At 40.8% G+C, this 25,158-nt stretch overlaps 1 protein-coding gene across 1 annotated transcript; it reads right to left on the bottom strand.

Annotated features, from left to right (window-relative positions):
* Nucleotides 1-3,991: 3,991 nt before the first annotated feature.
* Nucleotides 3,992-23,836, bottom strand: LOC119745177. Its single transcript, XM_038221401.1, has 12 exons — nucleotides 23,645-23,836; nucleotides 10,839-10,986; nucleotides 10,552-10,688; nucleotides 10,000-10,135; nucleotides 9,254-9,349; nucleotides 8,658-8,788; nucleotides 8,151-8,257; nucleotides 6,876-7,032; nucleotides 6,350-6,454; nucleotides 5,311-5,469; nucleotides 4,799-4,894; nucleotides 3,992-4,192 (listed from the first exon to the last, which is right to left on the bottom strand). Exons 1-12 carry the CDS (start codon nucleotides 23,834-23,836, stop codon nucleotides 4,121-4,123), a joined length of 1,536 nt encoding a protein of 511 aa, XP_038077329.1. The 3' UTR covers nucleotides 3,992-4,120.
* Nucleotides 23,837-25,158: the final 1,322 nt, after the last annotated feature.

The raw sequence follows: 25,158 nt of genomic DNA, 5'->3' as shown, positions 1-25,158 counted from the left end.
CTGTTAGGTTGCGGGTCAGACGATGGGCCGCACCATCAAAAGCCGCGGTGCTACTGGATCTAGGCCCGTATTGTGCATGCTCGCTGTTCCGGAACAAAGATCAACTGTATTGAAACTACCTGCCAAGGTTTTGTGTGTGTGTGTTTTTTTTAGTCCCACGATTTGGCCTTGGTCTGTCCTTGCTCTATGGTGATATGAATGTGGCCTGTTTTCGAGTAGTATAATTGGGGCGTAAGTGGCGCCACCAACGTCAAAATAGGCCGTCCCCAAAAAGAAACCCCAATGTTTTTCTTTTTGAAAAAAAGTTTAACTTTTAACAAATTTGTAAAAAAATAATTGTGAGCCCCCACAAAACCAAATCCTGGGTGCGCCACTGATGCCAAGATGCAAAACACACTATGACTTGCCTACCGCTGTCACTCACACGTTGGTCAAGCCCATGGAGCTAAACAAATCAAACAAACAAATTTACCCTTGAAAATTTTACTTTACTTTTACTTTATTTCATCCCAAGGCACAGAAAAAGAAATGCGTACTTTAAATTAATATAAATTATTGTGATTCATTATGGCTTTTAGAAAATAAAGATAAGTATAACACAGAAACTAGAAAGCACTCAGTGAGCGCAAACCTCCGCCAAGGCTAAACAATTCCCCGCCATATTGTCAGTACACCTCAAAGAAATACAAATCAAGGACGTCTACAAAAAGGAAAACAACAAACTTTATTATTTCAGAATTCCAGTAATAATAAAATAAACCAACAAAAGCAAAGTTAAATTGATATAATTGTATAAATCCAATTACTATACCTCATACATATTCATGACCGAAAGCCGAATTCTCACTGGTCCATTCACCATCACGTGCCAGATGTTATTTTTGCTGTTTACCAAACGCGCACGCGAATATTCATGCACAGGCTAAGTACGCATGCGTAGTAGACTGTCGCACGGTGTCACGGTCTCACTTCTCCGGCGTGCTAGCTTCTCCAAAAGGGAAATTTCGCTTCAACACGCATGCACAAAATTGCGCAGTAGTGTACAGTTTCGTCACTGTATTAGTGTGCTGAGTTCTTCGGGGCTGTACTTGTAGTTGTACTTGTGTACGTAAGATCATGGAGGAATGTGTTCTTATTCCTCCATGGTAAGATATTAAGATATTTGTATGCATATATGTTACAGGGTACCAGTCCAATCCAGAATTTTCGTGGCGCGCACTATTAACTCCCAATAAGACTTGAAATGCACATTTATTTTAGGCCGTGGTTGCAAAAATAAGGACAAAATGGACCACGAACGAGCAAGGAACACGGACCAAGGAGTTCGTTCTTAATTATTCCTCCATGAACACACACATGCATGACGCTGGGAACACAAATCAGAATGCTTGCAAGACCATGGAATGACTTGACTCACAGGAAGTGTTACATAACACATTCTTGGGTGTCCCTCACTGTGTTACTAATGGCTTGGTCGACTTCAGAATACAGCCCGAGGAAAAGTAAGCACAGCGGACACATGAGCATGAATCGTGCTCATGTAACGTGCACTGTAACGTGCTCAATTATCCGCCGAATCCACCCGGAGAAGCTGGCACGCCGGAGAAGTGAGACCGTGACAACGGGTTACCCGTGCGACAGTCTACTACGCATGCGCTTTACGAAGCAATCGTTGAACTGTCGCACGGGTGAAGCACATGTAACCTAGAAAATTGACACACTTGGGGATTCAACTCGACACAAAGAATTTAATACAAGACCAGGATCTAAGAACAAGTCGCGAACTATTTATTAAGAAAAGGATTTTAAAATGAAACAAACTTGAGACCAAAAAAAAAACAAAGTTAAAACTACAAAACTGAGATAAAAAAAAAAATAAACCAAAACCAAAAAAACCTGATAAACCTAAACCTAAACCCTATAACAATAAACTATAACCAAAAGTAAAACCAACTTAAACCAACACAGAGCGTCAAAATAATGGACCTTAAATGCACTCTGACTGAAACCAGGTGACTATAGCAGCTCAAAAACACACAGGGCAGGCGCTCCCAAGAAAAGGGGAAAGAGAGGAAATAACTCGCCAATAAAACACAACTCTCTTCTGTGCCGCTGGTCTGCTAAGTGAGGGGTCTGTGGTCTTACAGGGTGGCAGAGCACATGGTCTTATCAAAGGGGCAATTCAGTGTTCTAAGGGGTCATGTTACTGGGGAAGAGGGAAAAGTTAATCAGGGGTACACACTTCTATGAAAGAGTAGGGGACATCTAATAAAAAAGGGGTGATTTATTCAGGGATCTACTCCTATACTAAAGCACTACAAAAATACATTGAAAAACTACAAGTAAAACTTGGCCCTGCCACACACGCACGCGCGAACATCGCCCTAGTATAGCTACACATGAAACGATGGTTGCCAAGTAAATGATGATAAGCGTTTTCCCGAGCTGAGTGATGCCAAATTGGAGAATATCGTGGACAATTACAAAGATGTATGTGCTAAAAAAAAGGTGTCCACAAACAATTGTACTGACAACCGCAGTTACTGTATTGCAAACAAACTGACATTTTTGGAGTTTGAACAATATTTTTCTTCTGGTGAGCTGGACAAGTTTCTCCGAAGATTTTGTTTGCGGATGCATACCGCGGGAAAAATCGGCAACTGAATATGTATGAGGTATAGTAAAACAAATATAACATGGTTTATTTCGGGTGGACAGTCGATATTAGCTCCCCTCGATATTGGAAGTTGACAAACTAGTTCCCGAGGCGAACTTCCAATACCTCGGGGAGAGAATACCGACTGTCCACCCTCAAACCATTTTATATTTGTATACTACATGCCCCGCTTTATAAGCACGGTATTCAATATTCAACTTTACTTCACAACAGTGGCGCACCTAGGATTTAGCTGGGGGGGGGGCTCACAATTTTTTTTTTAGAAATTTGAATTTCCTTATAAAATGTTGCCCAAAATGTTTGGGCGCAGGAAAAAAAAGGGTTTTTTTGAATTTTTGGGGCGGATTATTTTGACGTTGGTGGCGCCATTTACACCCCTATTATACTACTCGAAAATAGGCCACATACATTATCACCACGGTCAAATCGTTGGACTACAAAAAAAAAAAGTAACCCCAAAAAATATTTTAACAAATTTACATCCTCGGGGGGGGGGGGGGGGGGGGAGGGCTCAAGCCTCCCGTGAACCCCCCCCCCCCCCCATTTTGTGCGCCACTGCTTCACCACTTACTCTGAATATTCCTTGTAAAACGTCTGTAAACAAGACAAGTTGTGTTACAACTGATAATGTAGTAACAATATCGGTCAATTTGTGATACATTATCGGTTGGTGATACGTTATCCGTTGGTTACTACATTATCAGTTGTAACACATGTGTCATCAGAGAAATTAAGATTACATCTCCAGTGTTATACATGTTTACAGAAAAAAAACTACAACTCCATGAAGCCCAATACCATTAGTATACCAATTTGAAAGTACATGTACTTTACATTTTACTGTCAATAAATCGTGATGATACAAATGACGTTACTGAAAAAACTATAATTATTGAATTTAAGCAGAATGCTTAACTTTGAAAGAATATCGCGGTAAACTTTTACCTAACTGCGAAAGAAATTGAGTCCTTAAAAACCAAAATCGTTTCCGTAAAATTACACTGCGTGGGACTTTGTGTAGGAGCACTCTTGTCAAAACTAACGTACAAGATCAAGTTCACCACGCGTTTCATAGCCTCTATGATAAGTGTCATCGTCCTCGCTTATAACTTAGCTCAGAGAAAAGCTAAACTGGTTGGCGTTTCAATAAGCTTTAACACAATAAGGTAGTATAATGTAGTAACCAACGGATAATGTATCACCGACCGATAATGTCACATAAATTAACCACTACTGTATCACTAACCGATAATGTAGCACAAAATTGACCGATAGTGTAGTAAAATGTACTACACTATCAGTCAATTGTTGTTACATTATCGGTTAGTGATACAATATCGGTCAATTTGTGTGACATTATCGGTAAGTGATACGTTATCAGTTATAGTTACTACATTATCAGTTGTAACATGGATGATTGACCATGATCTACCACCGTGCAGTTCATGTCTTGCGCACCAACTTGTTCTCAGCAATGCGTTCACGGAGAAAAGCTATGCAGCCAACCTTGCCTTGCTGAGAAGGGGACAAAAATGGAACAAAACATTAAAATACTAGATGTCTGAGCCAAACAACGAAGAAGCTTAACTTGGGTACTATGGCACAATAGGACTCCGTAGACGCTAATAACTATGAACATTCTGACAAAGTTGTACTAAATAACGTACTTCATTGCGATCCACATTTTTGCTATGGTAAGACAGGGGATACTTTATGAATTATTCGCCCTCAACAAGGCTAAAAGCCACTCAAGGTACATGGCTAGAAAAGGAATTAAAAGAAGTTTAAACCTAACCCTAAACCTTTCTCTAACCCTAAGGGAAACTGAAGGTAGGAATTAACATTCCTCTTGAAACAGGAACAGGACAACCTTAGGTTGGAGGGAAACAAGCACCAGGCAGGCAAGGAAATCCAAAGAGATGCAGCACTTGGGGAAAAGCTATGGAACTTCTCTTCAATGTAGTTCTTATACGAAATACAAGAGACCAAAACATTCAGCCTGACTCGACCAGTTGATTCCCCAAAATTATTGTTTTTAATTTGTTGTGATGAGTTTCATGTACATTTAACAAAAACAACATGTTGCTTTGCAGCTTGAAAACAAACGCAAATGAGACTTACCTGAACCATGTAACTTTGGTCTTGTTCCTCCATGTTGAAGTCCAGAGTATCCAGGTAACCGGTGTTAATACCGATCGTACGATGCACATCAGAGCCCTGTACAGGCAACGAGATGGCTTTCGTTAACTAGTTTATCATGGTTAGACACCTATGTTCCGACACACTTATGTTTCGACATTCCTGTGTTCCGACTGCTCTTGTTCCTAACCCTAACCCTAACCCTAAACGGGCTATTAACACATTCTTATGTGCGAGTTTTCGGAACATAGGGGTGTCGGAACATAGAGCAGTCACCGCTTATCGTAGATCGCAGTGGAAATTCAATTTTGTCCACGAAGAAAAATACCACATAAAACCAAGTCACGTAAGTGGAAAGAGGAGACAAAGTTCAGTACAAGGGTTTTTACATAGTGTTGAACCTCCGAAAATAGAGATTAAGAACGAAGTGGAAGACATTTTTTTTTTGAATCCTCAACATTTTCTTTATATATAAAACTGTAGATCAGTATTACCTGAACGAAGACTCTCTTCATATTGAGGAGCAAGGTGTCCAGAATACTGCTGAAGTAGCTCCCAAGACCAGCGATTTCCTTGCGGCTGTAGCCACGGAAATGGTCCATAATCTCCAAGCCTTTGCTCTCCCCAAACGCCATCAGTTCGTGTATAGTTAACTTCGAGAAACAAAATCCCAAAAAAATAAGTTCATGTCCTTAAATGAAAGCACTCATTTTTTCAAACGTCAGCCAATTGTTGACTTTCATCCACTGAACATACAGGGTGACCACCCCCCCCAAAAAAAAATGCAACCATAAAAAGTCTGCCTTTTAAAACAAAAGGGATAGGTAGATTTTATGTTTTGGGTATCAGATTAAAGCTGAGAGATTACTGAAACAATCATGAAAATAGCACTTTGGATTGCTGAAAAAATGCCAATTTTGTAAAAGTAGTCATTTTCCATCCTGTATACCAAAAACTACAACAGTAAGGGATCGTCACTGTACTGCAGGTTTGTGCATATCCTAATCCTTACAATCAACACGGCACATGATATGTCAAGAGTACAAATGAATTTGATGCAAACACCTTTTTATTTTCCACCTGAACAGGTATCTCATCCTTTTTAGTCCTATTTTGAACCTTTTCAGCGACATAAATAAGTCAAAATATTAAAGACATTGCACAAAATGAAGGATAGTTGCACAGTAGGCTTGCAGTAAAATGCTTCACTGTTTGAAGTATTTGTGTACAAGATTAAACATGACTTCTTTTACATAACTGGAAATTGTCAGCAACCCAAATTGCTATTTTCATGATTTGAAAGAAAAAGCTCTCAGCTTTAATCTGATACCCAAAACATAAAAATCCACCAATCCATTTCTTTTTAAAAGGCAAATGTTTAAGGGCTGCATTTTGGGGGGTAACCTTGTCTTGTCCTTTAACCGGACCGTCGCACGCATGTGATTACAAGTTTGTGGATTGCTTCCTAAAGAAGAAGAAGGTGCTTTTGCAGGCGTACATAAAGTAACTTTAAAAAGGGTTCACAATTCTTACTTTGCCATCTTTTGACGTGTCCAGTTGTTTGAAAAATGCCTTTGCGTCAATGAAGTCTTGCCCAAATAGCTGCTTCTTGTCTTCGGTTGTAAACTCCGAGTTTGGCTGTGAAGGAGAGAAGTAAGCAAATGATGTCACACGTCGTAACTGGGATTGCGACGCGTCGCAGTGCTTAGTGAAATCTGGTGCAGGTAATATTAAACAAATCATGCGATGAAACAAACAATGATTTGTCCCATGGCCTGACCTCGTTAAACATTTTCTTCTGAAAAAGTGGTGTTATAATGAACGCAAATGTTACCATGGAATTACAATGACCTGTAAAAACTTCTTTACTGTCTGATTAAACTAACCAAGTCGATCTTCTTAATTCCAAAAAGTAATGAGGTGAATGAAGTCACGAACAACATGTTTGGGAAAGGAGAGAGAATCTGACCCCAAACATGACTGTCTAGCGGGTCTCTTTAATTCAACGCCCATCCTTAAGGTCATGCACTCAGACTGAATTCCGTGTTGAATAGCCTACCTTGTTCATGGCCATCTCGAATTCCTGCTCACTAATAGTCCCGCTGTGGTCGATGTCGCTGTCCCGAAGTACCTTGAGAAACTTGGAAAACGATGTCATAAGTGTTTGATGCTCGGTCCTCTTCTTCTGTATTCCCTCCATTGCCTCTTTCCGGGCTCTGTATACCATAAGATAATTAATTTTGCACTGTTATCAGTCAATTTTGAAACTGTTTATCTTGTTTTCTTGGCATGAAAAGAATTTCTTGATGAGACTATAGGCAGCATCATGTATCATTGCCTTTTTAAATTCAACAGATTAATCCCAGTTAGCCCTGTAATAATTGAACAATATTGGTCGCAAAATATATTTATTGAGCAAGGATGGAATGAATCGTCTAGAACCTTGCCTTAAGGAGGCAGGAATAGGGTGAAAAAAATTGAATCAGAAATTAAGAAATTGTATTCGAATACATGTAATTAAATTGTACAACCATCAGGACCATTTCGAGCGATTCACAATGAAGTGCGCCAAAAAGATTTTGCTGTGGAGAGTTTAAAGTTTACGGTTGACAAAGCATGACCCATTTGAATGAGTGTCAGTAGACAACTTGAGCTAATTTGTTGTAGATTGGGGCATGGCGTTCTGCCACCCTACAGAAGAAAACACCATATTGATGAAAAGGAAAGAAAAGGGCAAACATATACTTGAATCATACGCTTACGAAACTACTGACCGGAAAAACGAACAATTTCAAATTTCCCGCGCTGCGAATTTCGACCATCTCCCACAATAAACTAGGAAATATGAGCTCTCCATGGCAAACTCTTGGTGGCGCACTAGTTTGTGAATCGCCCGATGCCTGGGAAATGTTTGCTTCGTATACTTGTAAACCTTTGAAAGTCTGATGTGTTGGCTCATAAGAATGCTGGTTCACAAGAAACGTGTTCACAAGAAAGACTCTAAAAACTAGAAGAAAACCACAATGAAACTGTGACCTGCACCATTGATCCGAGCAGAAGGAAGATTTTAACCACAGTCATTCAAGTCACAACAATTGGAGGTACACGAAGTACACCTGAAGTTAGAATAACACATTTGGAAACTAGGAATTATACAAAGATCGACTACAATAAACACAAGTGCCCATAATATACATCTTCATCACGTATGGGCCATTGCAAAAAAAAAAAACCAAGTTATTATAATATTATGTATTTACGTTTCGTTTATGACGAGACCAGGATGAGTTATTATGCTATGATGTCGTTAAACAAAAAAGAAAAGGGACTTTACATGGCCAGAGGGGTGTTAGGGACAACCGGCTTTTCAGATGATGTGATATGCTTCTCAAAACGTTTCATCAGGTCGTCCTTCATAATCTCCCTCTCATCGTTGGCATACTGAATGAGATCACACAAACATGGAAGTAAGAACTATATAGTAAAGGTGCTTGTCCATAGACCTAATTGGATCAGATAGGCTGATACTGTTTAGTTAACGTCCCTGATGGATACTTCACAAGCGATGAAACTACCAAACTCTAGGTATACTTCAAATCGTTTGTAGACCGAAGAACAACTTAAGAGAAACGTATTAGAGGCATGAAAATTGTATTAGCGGCATTGTCACATAATTGGACTCTTTTTGAAGAGATTGATGTACTGATGTTAGATGTTGTGGCATCAATTAGCTCGGATTTCAAAAGGCAGACATTTAAAAATCACTGAAGGCTATGAATAATATGATGCGGAATTTTCTGTGCATAATAACTATTGTCATCAAGTGCTTTCTGTTACTTACAAGTAGGATCCCCAATGTGTTCTCGTCCTTAGGAGAGAAGCGTTTGTTGGGGTCCCAGAGTTTTGGAAGTTGCTCAAATGGCTGAAGACGTTTCAGAAAGGAATCATCGGGTTTCATGGACAAATACCAGCCTGAAGCAGAAAATGAAACAATTGAAAATGTAACAATATATGTTTCTGTGATTATGAATACGTAGTTTACCCTATATCGATAATGCAAGTCCTATGGATGAAACACAATTTCATTTACATAAGTGCACATGTTCATCATGGGCGTCGCCAGGATTTTTTTTACAGAAGTAGGCAGAGCTCTCCAAATCCTTGTACTTTCTCCAGCATATTCTCAATTTATCATAATTATTTTCGAGGATGGGCCGGGGGGGGGGATTTGTCCACCCCACCCAATTGAGATTTATATACCAAAAATAATGACTCTAATGAATAAGCTGCACAGGATATAGAAGTTTTACAAAGCAATATTATAAATTGTATAGGTAATTACAGCACATTTGGTTCGAGGTTTCGTGAGTGAATGTTGGGGTACCGGTGCGGACGCCATCACCACAAAAATAGAAAAGAAAGTAGTGATAGCATTACCGTCGTAGCAATGTATTGGATAGTTGCAGAGTAGTCCTCCATCTACGTAGTAGTCCGTTGTGTTCCCGCTCTTTACTTCCACAGGGCAAAAAAAGCCTGCAAAGAGAAAACAAGTGTAACCGTTTGCTGCATGTTACATGCAAAATGTATTACTCTAAAGTGTCGCATGAGGATCCATGCGGGGTATTACATTAAACCCTCGTAAAAAGGCAATATAGACCCTTGTCAAGAACAGACAACCCCAACTCAGCCAGTGAGTATATTTCACCTTTCACATAAAGAGAAGGCGAGACATACAAGGAGAGGTCATTTTCCATTGATCGACATCAAGATATTTTGCAATTTTTTCTATGACCTAAGATAAAACCAGGATGTTCTCATATTCTGTAGTGGTTCATAGGGCCAGGGAGACGTTTTACTGCCAAATGACATTCCATTCCCTCCATTTTCCATCGTCAGGATAATAAAAACAAAATTGGACCTTTACGAGTTTTAGAGAAATATCAAAGTTTTAAACTCCAGACTTACAACACTGACCGTATAGGCCCTACACTGAAGATGCTCATGAACGAACCTTGTTAGGACTACATTGAAACTCTATAGACAAACTTTGTTGTAAAAACAAATCCAAAAGTGATGATGTGTTATAATTGCAGAAATCGGGTAATATAAAAACAAATTAGCTTGATGTAAAAGAATAAAAGAAGGCCTATTTAGCCAAGACAATAGACCTGCATTGTCTATACCTGGAATACAGCCGGACATCCGAACTGCTTCTCTGATAGGCATATCGGGAGTGGTTTTGACATGGCAATACGTGCAGTCCATGGTGTTCATGTTGGTCACGGTAATACAAAGCTCCGTTTTATTTAGCTGATACAACTGGTTGGGTAAAAAAAGAAGAAGAGTTATGTTCAAAGTCGGGTGGTTTGTGTGTGGAATAGTGTCCGACTATGGGTCGTACAATTTCATTTAGAAGGGGTGACACCTGAAAATTGTTTGGGAGGGTATTTATAAAAGTCCAAAATGGCCACCGCGATGTATGTTATGCACATACTTTGCTAGATGCCATATAATACTTTTTGTAAAAAAGGGCACTTGCTCAGAAAAAGGGGCACTTGTTCAGAAAAAAGGGCGCTCGTTCAGAAAAAAGGCACTTGTTCAGGGGGAAAAACGTGCACTTGTTCAGAAAAAAGGCACTTTTTACAAAAGGGGGGGGGGGGGTAAACGCTTGTGAAAAAAGGTATTTGAATGGAAAAGGGCAGACCTTTGCATCTTCTCATGACCTTTGCACCCACCTCTTTAAATGTCAGGTCTGGTTTGCCCGTCTTAGCTTTGATTTGCTCACCGAACCAATCAGAGATCTTCTTGCCGGGATGCAAACCGTAGCTCCACAGCATGTTAGGAAGAAAGCTGAGTTTGCCAAATCTGGCATCTGGAATCAAACCACAAACCATCATTCTGTACATTCGCTCGTATTAACCGCCCAAAATATCAAGGATGACCACAAATATTAGCCCCCCCCCCTCCTCCTCAGACCCCCCCCCCCCCCCCCCGCTCTTGCAACTGGGTTCCGCCTACTCACCAAGGAAGACTTTCGAAATATCGCCACTCAGGAATGCCTCGATATCATGCGAGTTATATCCAACAGCCATCAGTGCAGCAACCATTGAACCGGCACTGGCCCCAGCAAAACGTTTGATGTTTCCCCAGTAGCCAAGCTCCTCAAGAACCTGCATGTGATACAAGGAGAAATTCTATTTTTAATGAACAACTGTATTATGTCCATATAGTGCATTTTTAATATAAATATCCCAGACTCTGTAAGTTTTCCATTGCATGCAGGGACACATTTTCAATTTAGTTTGTCAAAGGATGAACATTTTTATAATTAACACAAGTCATAACCGAGTACAAACTTTGACTTGAGCGGCCCTCATAAAGAGCTTGCAAAGGGCGCCCTCACTGTCGACAGGTTTTGGTTATAGACCTTAAATTCTTTTGTTTGTAAACATTTGCGCCATTTTATATGGGCTGCCGCAAGCGCATATATTGAAGCCGTGGTTGGCAACATGTTTTACCCCCCAAAAAATCCCCCAAACGCCCTTAATACAAAGTAAAAAGGCATGTCTGGGAATTATGTTGTAGCTTTATTGACAATGTTGTATTTCCAACAATCAAATGTCTGTAATAACTTCTTTATTTTGTAGTGTTTGACCTTGCATAGTTTTACAACCCGTGGTTGGCAAAAATGCAGTTTGCCAACCAAGCGTAGAAGGGTCTATTCAAATTCACAGCAGTGACAATGGCAGTAAAAAGCGTCTAATCACGGGTACCGGTGTAGCGTGAATATCCGACTCCATGAAATGTGGACTCATTGGTATTACTGCGCACGCGTGAGTACGATACTATGCTATTTTTAGGATCGTTTCGGGAGAGTGACCTGTCACGTGCGAGGGATCAACCAATAATAGGGAAATAGGGGTCCGATTTTCATAGGAGTAGGATTTTCATGTGACACCGGCGCTCTGTACAAGTTGGCCTATACGTATTTACGCAAGTAACCAAAGCCGTCGAGTTTTATACAGTTACCTTCAACATAACCACTGCTGCTGCATTCAATGCGACATCAGGTCCAAATCTTAATTATTCATCTTGAAAACATTGAAACTTGATGTGATATCATCATGACGTCATCACTTGACATGTGACGTCATAATTCAAAGTCCTTTGAGAATGTAATCACATATTATATGCCACCATTTATTATAAACAGAACTACACATCCTTCCTTGATGGAACTTATACTTGAAACTTTACATGTCACACGTCACAAAAAATTACCGAAACAACCCTGTGTTTGTCCACAAACATAAATCTAGTTAACATTAATGTCTGTCCGGTATAGCGTGAATATTGGACTACATGAACTATGGACTCATTGCGCGCGCACTAACAATCACATCCGTGCTGAAATGTAGACAGTTTTTTCCCGGACACTTGGCCTCCGGGTTGTGCACACTAACTGACAATAGCCTAAATGGGGCTTTTCAGGTCAACACGTGCGCAATGGCACTTGTTCGGAGAAAAAGGCACTTGTTAACAAAAGCATTGCACTCTTTTCAAATATCTTTACAAATAAGCGCTGGTGAAAAAAGGGCATTTGAATGGAAAAGGGCAATCTTTACAAAATATTGCTGTCTACGCCTATGGCACATTTACAAGCGGAAAAAAATGGCCTACAATATTGCAGCACGTCGGGTAATTTACAAAATACGTATGTTGTACACTACAAAAAATGCTGGATAAATGAAAGCTGGGCAACTTCATTTCGGCAGTTGCTGGACAATTTCACCGCAACAAATGGATGCAATTTGCAGTTGACCAACATTGGTCAAATTATAATTTCTATGATTTGGGTAAACGTTGTCCATTTATTGGGTATCTATTTAATAGTTTGATAAACTTACTAAAATGTTGAGCAAAATAACTTTGTCCCCACAATGTTGGGAATTTTTACACTAGAGAGGGCACTTTTTGTTAACATTGCAGTGAAGTGTTGTGGGCATGTCAGCATTTTTGGTTCGCGATATTAGTCACGGCAGTGGAAGATTTGTTGAGCGAATGGGGGCTGTCGGACCTGAGTGGTACACATTTGGGTAAGAAATCAGTGTTCGTGTCTCCCATATAGCTGAGATAACTTTTATGTATGAGTTTATTCAGAATGCTAATCGTCGCATGATGGGGGTAGGCCTAGCCTCACATTTCAGGCCCATAATTTATCTACGTGTTGCATACATGTACACGAGGTACACCTAGCCTACATACGATATTCAAGCCCGCGGGAACGGGGGGTGCTGTGGGTGCAGCAGCACCCCCAACTATTTGGATTGGGGTGCTGGAATGTGGCCCCACGTCCGGTATAGCGTGAATATTGTTGGACTACATGAACTATGGACTCATTGCGCGCGCACTTATTGCACCGCGTTCCCACTTGAATTGGAAAAAAGGTGGATCAAGATCCGGCATTTTGGTGTGATCGTTATCTTACCGCAACGAAACCGCAAGTCGCGTTCCCACTTATGCTTGATCCACCTTTTCGTACGGAAATGTTGGGTCCGAAAGGTCACTGAGAGTTCGGAATTAAGCGCGCTCTGTGGGAGTGCCATTGTTGCATGGTTGCATGCTAAGCCAGCCAGTGGCGTCGCCAAGGGGGGCCAGGGGGGCACGTGCCCCCCCCCTGGAAAACCTATCCATCAAATGCTGGTGCCCCCCTATCCTCTGCAAAATTCTGCGCGTTGTTAAAATCATTACCTCAAAAATAGCAATTTCTGGAGATATCTTCAGATCGAATTTAGCATCAAATGTGGCACCATTTTGCATCTAGCCCATCCTCCGTATGCGAAAATTTTCCAAAGGGGAGGGGGGCACCCCCAGGACGGCGATCCGTATCCACCTGAGTGCCCCCCCCCCCATCAAATGCTGGTGCCCCCCCCCCCTGTGCCCCCCCCCCCCCCAGACTGAAAAGTCTGGTGACGCCACTGAGGCCAGCATGCGTCAGTTTTCAAACAGCACTATCAGAATTCACACACAAAAAATACGCGAATTCACCAACATAAATCACGGATCCGTAGAGGATCCGTGCGTGCATAAATTAACAGGTGAAATCCAACAGAGCCGCTCATTGTGTGACATCACGGCAGAAACCAATGCATCGATAAGGGATTCCCTTGTTCTGAAGCTTCTCATTGGTTAGAAACGGTCACATGATGTATACGACATCATTTTCCAATTTTCTATAATCAATCCTTCAGATTTGTCACCTCCGTACGTACGTACCGCGTTATCGGCACTATTCTCATCGCATACTCGTAAGCTTTTCCATGATTCTGTGCCAAAGTGAAGTCTTTTGGTGAGTGGGGACTAAGAGTCATTTATGGATGGAAAAATAAGTAAAATTTCAGGAATGAAAAAGGTTTAGTAATGGACGAACACGCAACAAAAATAAGGCCTATAGTGTAGTTTTAGGATACCACGTGCGCTTTTGCATGCGCGGTGCTAGCCCGTAGTTCAGCGGTTGTTTATTGTGCATGTTGTATACGCTGGAAATGTTCACATGAGCTACACGCCTGAAAGCGTGTTTCTTCGTTCATGAGACCGCAACATTTTCGCGCCACTCATGCACCGGGCGGATGTTAACAGGTCAAATTGCCGGATCAGATCCACCTTTTGCGTTCCCATCTGATCGTGATCCGGCAATTGCCGGATCTGATCCACCAATCGGGGATCTGTATCCGGGTCCTTATTCACAAAGCACCCGTAAATGTTTGCGTTGCGGGGACCCGTAAGTGGATGTTAAGGGCACGTAAGACTTGCGTTAAGTGGTATTCACGAAGCACCCTTAGAGTTCCCTTAGTGGACCCGCAAGTTGCGGGCACCCGCAACTAATTGGTTGAACATTAAAAAAAACATGCCAAGACATTTTATCCCATTTTAGAGAACTTGCTCGTTGTAAAAATGACAGGCAGATTCGATTAAAGATTAACTTGTCTTTGTTTTCTTAGCAAACAATCAACACCAATCAAGCATGTCTTTAAGAGCATGTTCTTCCACTCATTTAAAGAAATAAATGAATCACTAAAATTTACCAATGCTTTCAGAAGTTATGCATGTGTTACAAACGTAGCCCATTTTTATAGCTGTCCTTGAATGTCATTGGAAGCTATTGAGTTAATAGTGAGAATCATATTACAGACAAACTTTAAAATGCCAACAAGACTTTAAAGGAAACATGCAGTGGAAATTCAGCCCATCTTGTTCTCTTACACATTATTATGTGTCGCAACAATACATACAGGATCGTAATACTTGTTTTCGTTGGAAGTGACAAGAGAGTGGTAGTTTTTCAATTGGTAGCAAATCCTTTCATCAAAACAATCGCATGTAATGGGCGCTATTTTGCTTTTGACGCACAAGGAACTCCTTGTCAAAAGTGCATATGAACAGTACAAACATAACTCCTTCAAAGTTACCCACAAAAAAAGCTTCGAAAAAAAAACTAGTGGCGACTGCTAGTGTCCAAACAAGCTGTTTAACATGATAAACAAGTAAAAAGTGGAACTTACTGCAAGAAAATAGAAACAAGTGTGATATATATTTGTACTCAAAGCTGTAGAGACACTTCTGTTCTGCTTTGAATGACATCACGCTTTGGCTCATGAATATGGAAAGTTTCAATAGCATAAAAATTGAAATGTTGAAATTTCTCCCTTGTAGTAACAAAAGAAGATTGAAAGTCATAGTTACATGGCAAGAAAGCTGTTTTAAATCTATTTAAGTCATACAAATCCTTTTGCAGGTTCCCTTTAATAATTGAACTCAAGACAGAAACCACTGTCAGAATGTGTGCTTTCAATATATAAGAAACAAGTTAGCTCTATTTTTTTTAAATATTGATAGTGATTTTTGTATCCTTTCCCATGCTCTTGTTCATTCAGTGGAGGTGGGAAAGTCCACGTTTCATTGTACTCAATGGGTGTTCAGTTTGCATCACGTGATGAGTGGTAAACAAGTTTGTGATCGTTTTATTGAAATAGACATAACTTCGGATTAGACTGTGCAATTTAGGTGAAATGTTCACACTTAAAATCCCATAAGATGTACTTCGTCCCATAAAAAACAAAGGGCGGCAGTCGCTTCCCAAAAGTGGAGGACATACCTATTACGGCATGGAGCGGGCCCCGACATTTTTTGGATTCTAGATGCTTAATCTGTGGTGCGATCCGAGGCAATTTCTGAGCACTCAAACCACTTTTGTGAGCAAAAGATCATCTTATAACATCATTTTTTGAGTTTGGAGTCATTGAATCAGCTTCTATAGAATCATTATGTAGGCTACAATTTTTATTCGGGGATAGACAAAGTGTGTGTGTGGGGGGGGGGGGGGGGGGCAACGATATGATATCCGCCACTTAAAAAAAAAAAGTGGAGGGAGGACTTGTCCCCCACCGATTGACGCCCATGAAAATGGAACGCGCCAAATATTTTGAACACATTTTTCAAATTCGGTCACTTTCTTTTTAACTCATCCTATAGTTGGTTCAACCGGTCACGGAAGATGAACCGGCACGTCAAATCAGTTCGTAGATCCAAAATACATGCCAAGAGTGCCGCCATTGTGACAATCGAGATGATCCACGCAAGTTGTGGTGTGCTTGCGGGACGTCTGGAGGTCCCGCAAATTTACGGGTGGTTTACGGGCACACACAGATTTAAGGGGGCTTCGTGAATAACCCGCAAGTGCTTAAGTGAGGGTTGCGGGGAAGTTGCGCGCCCGCAAGCATTTACGGGTGCTTTGTGAATAAGGACCCTGGTCCAGAGGTGGATCAGAAAAGGTGGATCTGATCCTGATCCACCTTATAACGGTTAGCGTTCCCACTACACACAATTGCCGGATCTGATCCACCAATTGGGGGATCTGGGTCCTTATTCACAAAGCACCCGTAAATGCTTGCGGGCGCGCAACTTCCCCGCAACCCTCACTTAAGCACTTGCGCGTTATTCACGAAGCCCCCTTCGTGTGCCCGTAAACCACCCGTACATTTGCGGGACATCCAGACGTCCCGCAAGCACACCACAACTTGCGTGGATCATCTCGATTGTCACAATGGCGGCACTCTTGGCATGTATTTTGGATCTACGAACTGAATCGACGTGCCGGTTCATCTTCCGTGACCGGTTGAACCAACTATAGGATGAGTTAAAAAGAAAGTGAACGAATTTGAAAAATGTGTTCAAAATATTTGGCGCGTTCCATTTTCACGGGCGTCAATCGGTGGGAGACAAGTCCTCCCCCCCCACTTTTTTTTAAGTGGCGGATGTCATATCGTTGCCCCCCCCCCCCCCACACACACACTTTTCTATCCCCGAATAAAAATTGTAGCTACATAATGATTCTATAGTAGCTGATCAATGACTCCAAACTCAAAAAATGATGTTTAAAACATTATCTTTTGCTCACAAAAGTGGTTTGAGTGCTCAGAAATTGACTCAGATCGCACCACAGAGCAACCATCTAGAATCCAAACAAAAATTCGGGGCCCGCTCCATGCCGTAATAGGTATGTCCTCCACTTTTGGGAAGCAACTGCCGCCCTTTTTTATGGGACGAAGTACATCTTATGGGATTTTAAGTGTGAATATTTCACTTAAATTGCACAGTCTAATCCTAAGTTATGTCTATTTCAATAAAACGATCACAAACTTGTTTACCACTCATCACGTGATGCAAACTGAACACCCATTGAGTACAATGAAATGTGGACTTTCCCACCTCCACTGAATGAACGAGAGCATGGGAAAGGATACAAAAATCACCATCAATATTTTTAAAAAAAAGAGCTAACTTGTTTCTTATATACTGAATGCACACATTCTGACAGTGGTTTCTGTCTTGAGTTCAATTATTAAAGGGAACCTGCAAAAAAATTTGTATTACTTAAATAGATAAAAAAAACAGCTTTCTTGCCATGTTACTATGACTTTCAACCTTCTTTTGTAGTAGTAAAAGGGAGAAATTTCAACATTTCAATTTTTATGCTATTGAACAGTTCCATATTCATGAGCCAAAGCGTGATGTCATTCAAAGCAGAACAAAAGTGTCTCTACAGCTTTGTGTACAAATATATATCAAACTTTTCTTTATTTTCTTGCAGTAAGTTCCACTTTTTACTTGCTTATCATGTTAAACAGCTTGTTTGGACACTAGCAGTCGCCACTAGTTGTTTCAAAGCTTTTTTGGGGGGTAACTTTGAAGGAGTTATGTTTGTACTGTTCATATGCACTTTTGACAAGGAGTTCCTTGTGCGACATAAGCAAAATAGCGCCCATAATAGGTTTTCCCGGCCAATTTCCTAAAATGTTCATTCACTTCTGAAAATCGGTCATTCATTTTCGTCTGAATTTGAATGCACGTCTTTAATCCCATTTCAATTCAACGAAAGTTCAATCGTTTTCATTGTCCGTGCATTCGGTTTTGAGAAACAGACGGCCAATTACGTTACCTGTGCATTCATTTACGCGAGCATACCTTTTCGCGCAGAGTTCTGGAATACAATTTCGTGAATGTGCAATATAAAGTGCGTTTTTCTCATTCAAACTTAGCAGATTGCATCACATAACATGAAACTAAAAGTGAAATAAAATGACTTATTTTTGAAATCGCCCTCTAAAAGCGAAAAGGAAGTCTTGTAAACGAATCTGAATGAGCATAAACGAAATGTGCTTAATTGATTGAATGGAAATGAAATCGAATGCTCTGATAGCGAAAATGCATGAAACGCGTGTTCAGAGCGATTCTCAATTTCAGATGAAAATGAATGACCGATTTTCGGAAGTGAATGAACATTTCAGGAAATTGGCTGGGAAAATCTATATATTCCATGAACAGAGCCCCCTAACGTCCTCTGGTGTGTCCAGCCTCCCCCCTTTCGCCCCCGAATTTCCACAAGTGGAGGATTTGGGGTCATATCCACCCCCAATCTTCGACACGGATGTACCCCATGGCCCACGGATGACCAAACACATACTGAATTTACATGTTAACTATAAACTTCATCCCCCCCCCCAAAAAAAAGGAGAAAATGCAACTGACTTCCCTTTTTGACTCCCTGCAATTACAATGAAAATCACGAAAACACAAATTCAATGGAAAGCCTTGTCCCGAGATATAGGCCTAATTAAAGAGACAATTTTATTTACATTGATTTCGGCAATAATATCAAGTTTGACTGACACAACTGTAACATAATTATTATTTTATTTTTTAAAACAACAGAAAAAAACTTAAAACGAACACGTGTGAATACATTTAATCACAATCGATATAGAGAAAAGTGCAGCACTCAGAGCAAACTGCAACACTTGGTATATTAAATAATTTTCCCTCAGAAGGACCATCAAAATACATGTTTCAGCGCATAGCCAGCACTTCTCCAATTCATTAATTGTTTAGTCTTTGCAATTTGCAATCTTTCTCCTTTTTTACACAAATTTTCATAATTCAAAAAGTACATTTGCAATGTGTGTTCCTATCATAAAAAAAATCGGTCTTGTGTTTCCATCACACATCTCTAAAAAATACATCCTACTATTCAGGCCACTTTGGTAACATGCACTGTGTTTATATATAAACATGTATGTTTACCATAAACGCCTGCGTACCCCGTTCCCACTTGATCCACCAATTGGGGGATCTGATCCACCTTTTGCCAAATTGCCGGATCAGGGTGCTTATTCACAAAGCACCCGTAAATGTTTGCGTTGCGGGGACCCGTAAGTGGATGTTAAGGGCACGTAAGACTTGCGTTAAGTGGTATTCACGAAGCACCCTTAGAGTTCCCTTAGTGGACCCGCATGTTGCGGGCACCCGCAACTAATTGGTTGAACATTAAAAAAACACATGCCAAGACATTTTATCCCATTTCAGAGTTCTTGCTCGTAGAGTCGATTAAAGATTAACTTGTCTTTGTTTTCTAAGCAAACAATCAACACCAATCAAGCATGTCTTTAAGAGCATGTTCTTCCACTCATTTAAAGAAAAAAATGAATCACAAAAATTTACCAATGCTTTCAGAAGTTATGCATGTGTTACAAACGTAGCCCATTTTTATAGCTGTCCTTGAATGTCATTGGAAGCTATTGAGTTTAGTGAGAATCATATTACAGACAAACTTTAAAATGCCAACAAGACTTTAAAGGAAACATGCAGTGGAAATTCAGCTCATCTTGTTCTCTTGCACATTATGTGTTGCAACAATACATACAAGATCGTAAAACTTGTTTTCGTTGGAAGTGACAAGAAAGTGGTAGTTTTTCAATTGTTAGCAAATCCTTTCATCAATACAATCGCATGTAAGGCCCCCCCAAAAAGTCTCCTGTTTCTGGTATGGAGCTTGCGGTGACGCGGCTTTTTTTTTGTTTTTACCCGACTTTTTTGCTTCAAATGTCGGCTGATGACTTCAAATGGTGCTCGACTAAACTGAGTACAAATAGGCCTATATGGGATTGGGAGTTCAGAGAGGCCACATAAAGCTTATTCTTTAAGTTAAAAATGTGCAGCAGCAGGATTCCAGTCAAACCAGTGAGTTTGGCGGTTTTGAGACATCATCTTTCATTGAAAAAAAAACCTTTTTCATTTTGCCGACGCGCATGGCTACAGCGACGCACGCGCATACCATAAACCGGAGACTTTTTTTGTGGCCTAGCCAACTGCAAATGAGATCAAAGAAAGTCGTCGCCTGAAATTCCCCTCGCAGTTTAGGTTTAACAATAATGCGAATGACTTATGTCCTTTTGGTTTGACAGCACTTGATTCACGATCCCGGTGGTGCAGCTAAAAATAAATATTGTATAGGCTATTAAAGATTCAGAAACTGCTGAAATTTCCCTCGCAGTTTAGGTTTAACAATAATGCAAATGACTTATGTCCTTTTGGTTTGACAGCACTTGATTCACGATCCCGGTGGTGCAGCTAAAAATAAATATTGTATAGGCTATTAAAGATTCAGAAACTGCTGAAATTTCCCTCGCAGTTTAGGTTTAACAATAATGCGAATGACTTATGTCCTTTTGGTTTGACAGCGCTTGATTCACGATCCCGGTGGTGCAGCTAAAAATAAATGTTGTATAGGCTATTAAAGATTCAGACAGACAATTTGTGAAATGGTTTACAGTTATGGTTACGAGAAAAAAAGGATGGCGTGCAGGGTTGAACTTGTGTAGGCTTAGGCCTATTCACACTACCTTAGTGTGCACAACCCGGAGGCCAAGTGTCCGGGAAAAAACTGTCTACATTTCAGCACGGATGTGATTGTTACAACTGACAATAGCCTAAATGGGGCTTTTCAGGTCAACACGTGCGCAATGGCACTTGTTCGGAGAAAAAGGCACTTGTTAACAAAAGCATTGCACTCTTTTCAAATATCTTTACAAATAAGCGCTGGTGAAAAAAAGGGCATTTGAATGGAAAAAGGGCAATCTTTACAAAATATTGCTGTCTATGCCTATGGCACATTTACAAGCGAAAAAAAATGGCCTACAATATTGCAGCACGTCGGGTAATTTCCAAAATACGTATGTTGTACACTACAAAAAATGCTGGATAAATGAAAGCTGGGCAACTTCATTTCGGCAGTTGTTGGACAATTTCACCGCAACAAATGGATGCAATTTGCAGTTGACCAACATTGGTCAAATTATAATTTCTATGATTTGGGTAAACGTTGTCCATTTATTGGGTATCTATTTAATAGTTTGATAAACTTACTAAAATGTTGAGCAAAATAACTTTGTCCCCACAATGTTGGGAAATTTTACACTAGAGAGGGCACTTTTTGTTAACATTGCAGTGAAGTGTTGTGGGCATTTTTGGTTCGCGATATTAGTCACGGCAGTGGAAGATTTGTTGAGCGAATGGGGGCTGTCGGACCTGAGTGGTACACATTTGGGTAAGAAATCGGTTTTCGTGTTTCCCATATAGTTAAGAAGCTGAGATAACTTTTATGTATGAGTTTATTCAGAATGCTAATTGTCGCATGATGGGGGTAGGACCAGGCGCGGTTCTATGGGGGGGGGGGGGGCTCCCCCAAATTTTGTCTAGCCCCCCCAAAATAAATTCCGTAAAAAAAAAATTGCATTAGCAAAAAGAAGGATTGTGATGTACATGCGAACGGTCTCCCCCGTTCGGATCCACCGTGCTAGCCCCCCCCCCCCCAAATATTGGTTCTAGAACCGCGCCTGGGTAGGCCTAGCACATTTCAGGCCCATAATTATCTACGTGTTGCCTACATGTACACGAGGTACACCTAGCCTACATACGATATTCAAGCCCGCGGGAACGGGGGTTGCTGTGGGTGCAGCAGCACCCCCAACTATTTGGATTGGGGTGCTGGAATGTGGCCCCACGCCGTAAGGGCTCGGAAAATAAACAAAACATACACGACGGAATGTACTAAATGTAAGAAAGCAGCCTTGCAACAATAATATTTACATGCGATGTCATGCGTAATTATATAATTCTTTTTGCAGAATTAAATGGAACCAAAAATAGAGATGAAAATACAGGGTTCTCCACTTTTCAGTCAAGTTAAACGTTTTAAGAGCAACGTACAGTATCTCTAAACAAAATAATAAAATACATTGTTTGATAATCGCAAAAAACTTTTGCTAAAAAAGTCAAATGAAAGTGGCCAAGAATCGCCTCAGATTGCACCACAGAGCATCCATATTCGAAATTGAGCCACGACGTAAGGGCTTTGCGCTCCGTTTTCGTATTAATTTTGTCCGTCCTTTATACATTCCAGCACCCCCTGACAAAAGTTTGTTCCAGCGGCAGTGCAATGTCACAAGCATAAGTGACAGTTACGTAAAGTTTAGGTTTGCTAGGAGGATAAACAACCTAATGGTGCCAGACTGGGACCTTGAGTGCTCAAAAACGATGCAAAAGAAGATCAGGCCAACTTCACTCACTCTTCAGCCAGCAAACTTCTCCAAAACTGGCATTCGGCAAAGAAAGGGTCCTCAGTATTTCACCAACCACGTTTTAAGACTCATACATTTGTAAAGGAGATTTTCTTCAATATTTGGCAGTGGCTTGCACAAGAGAGGGAGGTCAATTGATTTCAAAATGAGGTTAAAGACTAGACTTCTACATGTCCATCCATGGGCCAATAATTGTTTGACAAGACTGAATTCTTCATTCATTGTCATTAGTCTGGTGCCTGACTATGGAGAAATGTGTATAAATAGTGACCTAGTAACCGACATCCTAGATATTTGCTTTGGCACAGTCAGCCGACAGTTGATTTATGCAGTATTGAAGCGATGTTGGACAGGTTGTTTCAGGTGCTAGTCTATTTTCTTGCATTGCAGGTTTTCATGCCTTAAGTTTTGGGACTCCAATACACAAAATGTTCGGACTATTATGGTGCGTGCTTTGTGCATGTGGTTATTTTAATTTAGTAAATACACGTTTAACTAAGCAATGTCACGTTTAGGACCCATGGTTGTACAGGGTGAGTCAAAAAAGCAGAATCCAAACCCCAAAATTCTAGTTCATATATTAAAAAAACAAATGTAGCACCAAAAATAATGACTGGAAAGCCAATTTCATGAGCTACTTTTAGATGAAAAAAAAAATACTAAAATTGCTCAATCAGTTCAAAGAATATCCGTTCAAAGAAATGAGGGGAGGGGGTTAAGTACCCCCTTCCCCCTGCTGGCTACGCCAATGCAAATGGAGCGGGATTACGGGAATCACACTTGGTTGCAATGGTTACAATATCTGAATGCGATCAAACGTATATATAGGCACAACCGAAAAACACATACTGACCCGAATCGCCCCAGTTGCTGATAGGCCCTTGTTCCCTCCGCCCTCCAACACGATACCATCATAGGGGAAGTCATATCCTCCGAGTTCCTCCTTCTGTTCAGCCGTGAGAATCGGTGAGTCAGGGGCCGAGGAAGAAGTTGGAGAGACTGCCAAACTGGCAATTTCCCCGTACTTTGAACTTGACTGGCCCATATTGACAGTGTTTGAAGTTGATTGCAAGAGTAAAATACAGCTGACGTGTCCAAAATCCAACACGCACAATGCGGGATAGATGAGGGTGCCACCGTCGAAAGGTTCGTTTTTACTACATCTAGGCCAATTGTGCATGCTCGCTGTTTCGGAACAATAAACCATTGCTATGACGTCACACTATGGTAACTGATTGGACGGTATGTACACGGACTCTCTACCGTACACCATTTTTGAGTCTGTGTTCAGAAAAAGGGACAACGCATCGAGTTACAGCATTTCGTTTTTGATGCGTATAAAACAAAATCATCAATTGTTTTCCTTTGTATATAGTTAACATTATGTAAATAAACGCAGCACACTCATATCTGTTTCATTTTGTTTCACTGAAACACAAACAACTAAAAACTAAGACAACGTTTTCTTTGCCAAAACAAAAATGAAAAAAGGGTAACAGGAAAAGCAAAAACGAAACCTGTTACTAGTTTAAGCCCAAGGAAACCTGAGTGCGGCCGAGTTCGTCAGAAAGTGTCTCGCGGCTGTTTCCTTTGAAAAAAAACCTGTCCACGGGGCATGGCGGGAACTCATGCGCGACCATGGATTATGACGGGCATGCACATGTTTACTGTACTTGCTGTATTTGCTCTCTTTAGGCCCCCTACTTTACTTTGTCTATCATAGTCACCTTTGTGCTGTTTTTGTGTGTGTGTGAAGAATTGTATGGAATTGACAACTTTGTTTTGTGCAGAGTGACTAAACGCCTTTCTTTAAGAGAGGAAGACATGAGATTAGCCGTATTTTTCAGGTACGTATGTGTTTTTAGGCCTACTTGTAGTTTTTACAGTGAAATTTCAGACAGCGCAGCTGTAACGTAAAGCCCCTGTCACACCTTTGCGTATCCTAATTTCTTATGAGTTCCTTATCAAAAATTTTCAATACGCAGCCGTACGCTCAATTAACGTCGAAATGTTTTGATCACTTTGACTTATGTGCAACGCACATCTAGCGTACAAGTAACGAATTCAGCGCATCCATTGCGTATGAGATGCGTATGAGTTCCGTATGCAGTGCACAACATTATTTTTCGGGCTGCGAATAGGTCAGTATGAAGTGCGCATGCCGAGCGTATTCCGGACGCACCCGACTTATGCCGACCGCATGCTTCACGCACTTCTGAGCGTATTCCCGCCGCATTTCCGCCGCTCGCCGTCCAGCGTGCGTTGCATCTGCGCTGCAAGTACGCTATGTATACGTCCAATACAGGCGGCTCATAATGCTGACAGGGTGCGTCACGAACACATATATATAGTTCGTCCTTCGAAATT

This window comes from Patiria miniata, unplaced genomic scaffold (assembly GCF_015706575.1).
Source record: "Patiria miniata isolate m_02_andy unplaced genomic scaffold, ASM1570657v1 HiC_scaffold_7, whole genome shotgun sequence".
In the NCBI taxonomy this organism is placed as follows: domain Eukaryota; kingdom Metazoa; phylum Echinodermata; class Asteroidea; order Valvatida; family Asterinidae; genus Patiria; species Patiria miniata.
Note: the sequence above shows the minus strand (reverse complement) of the source record. Positions and strands in the feature narration are given on the sequence as shown.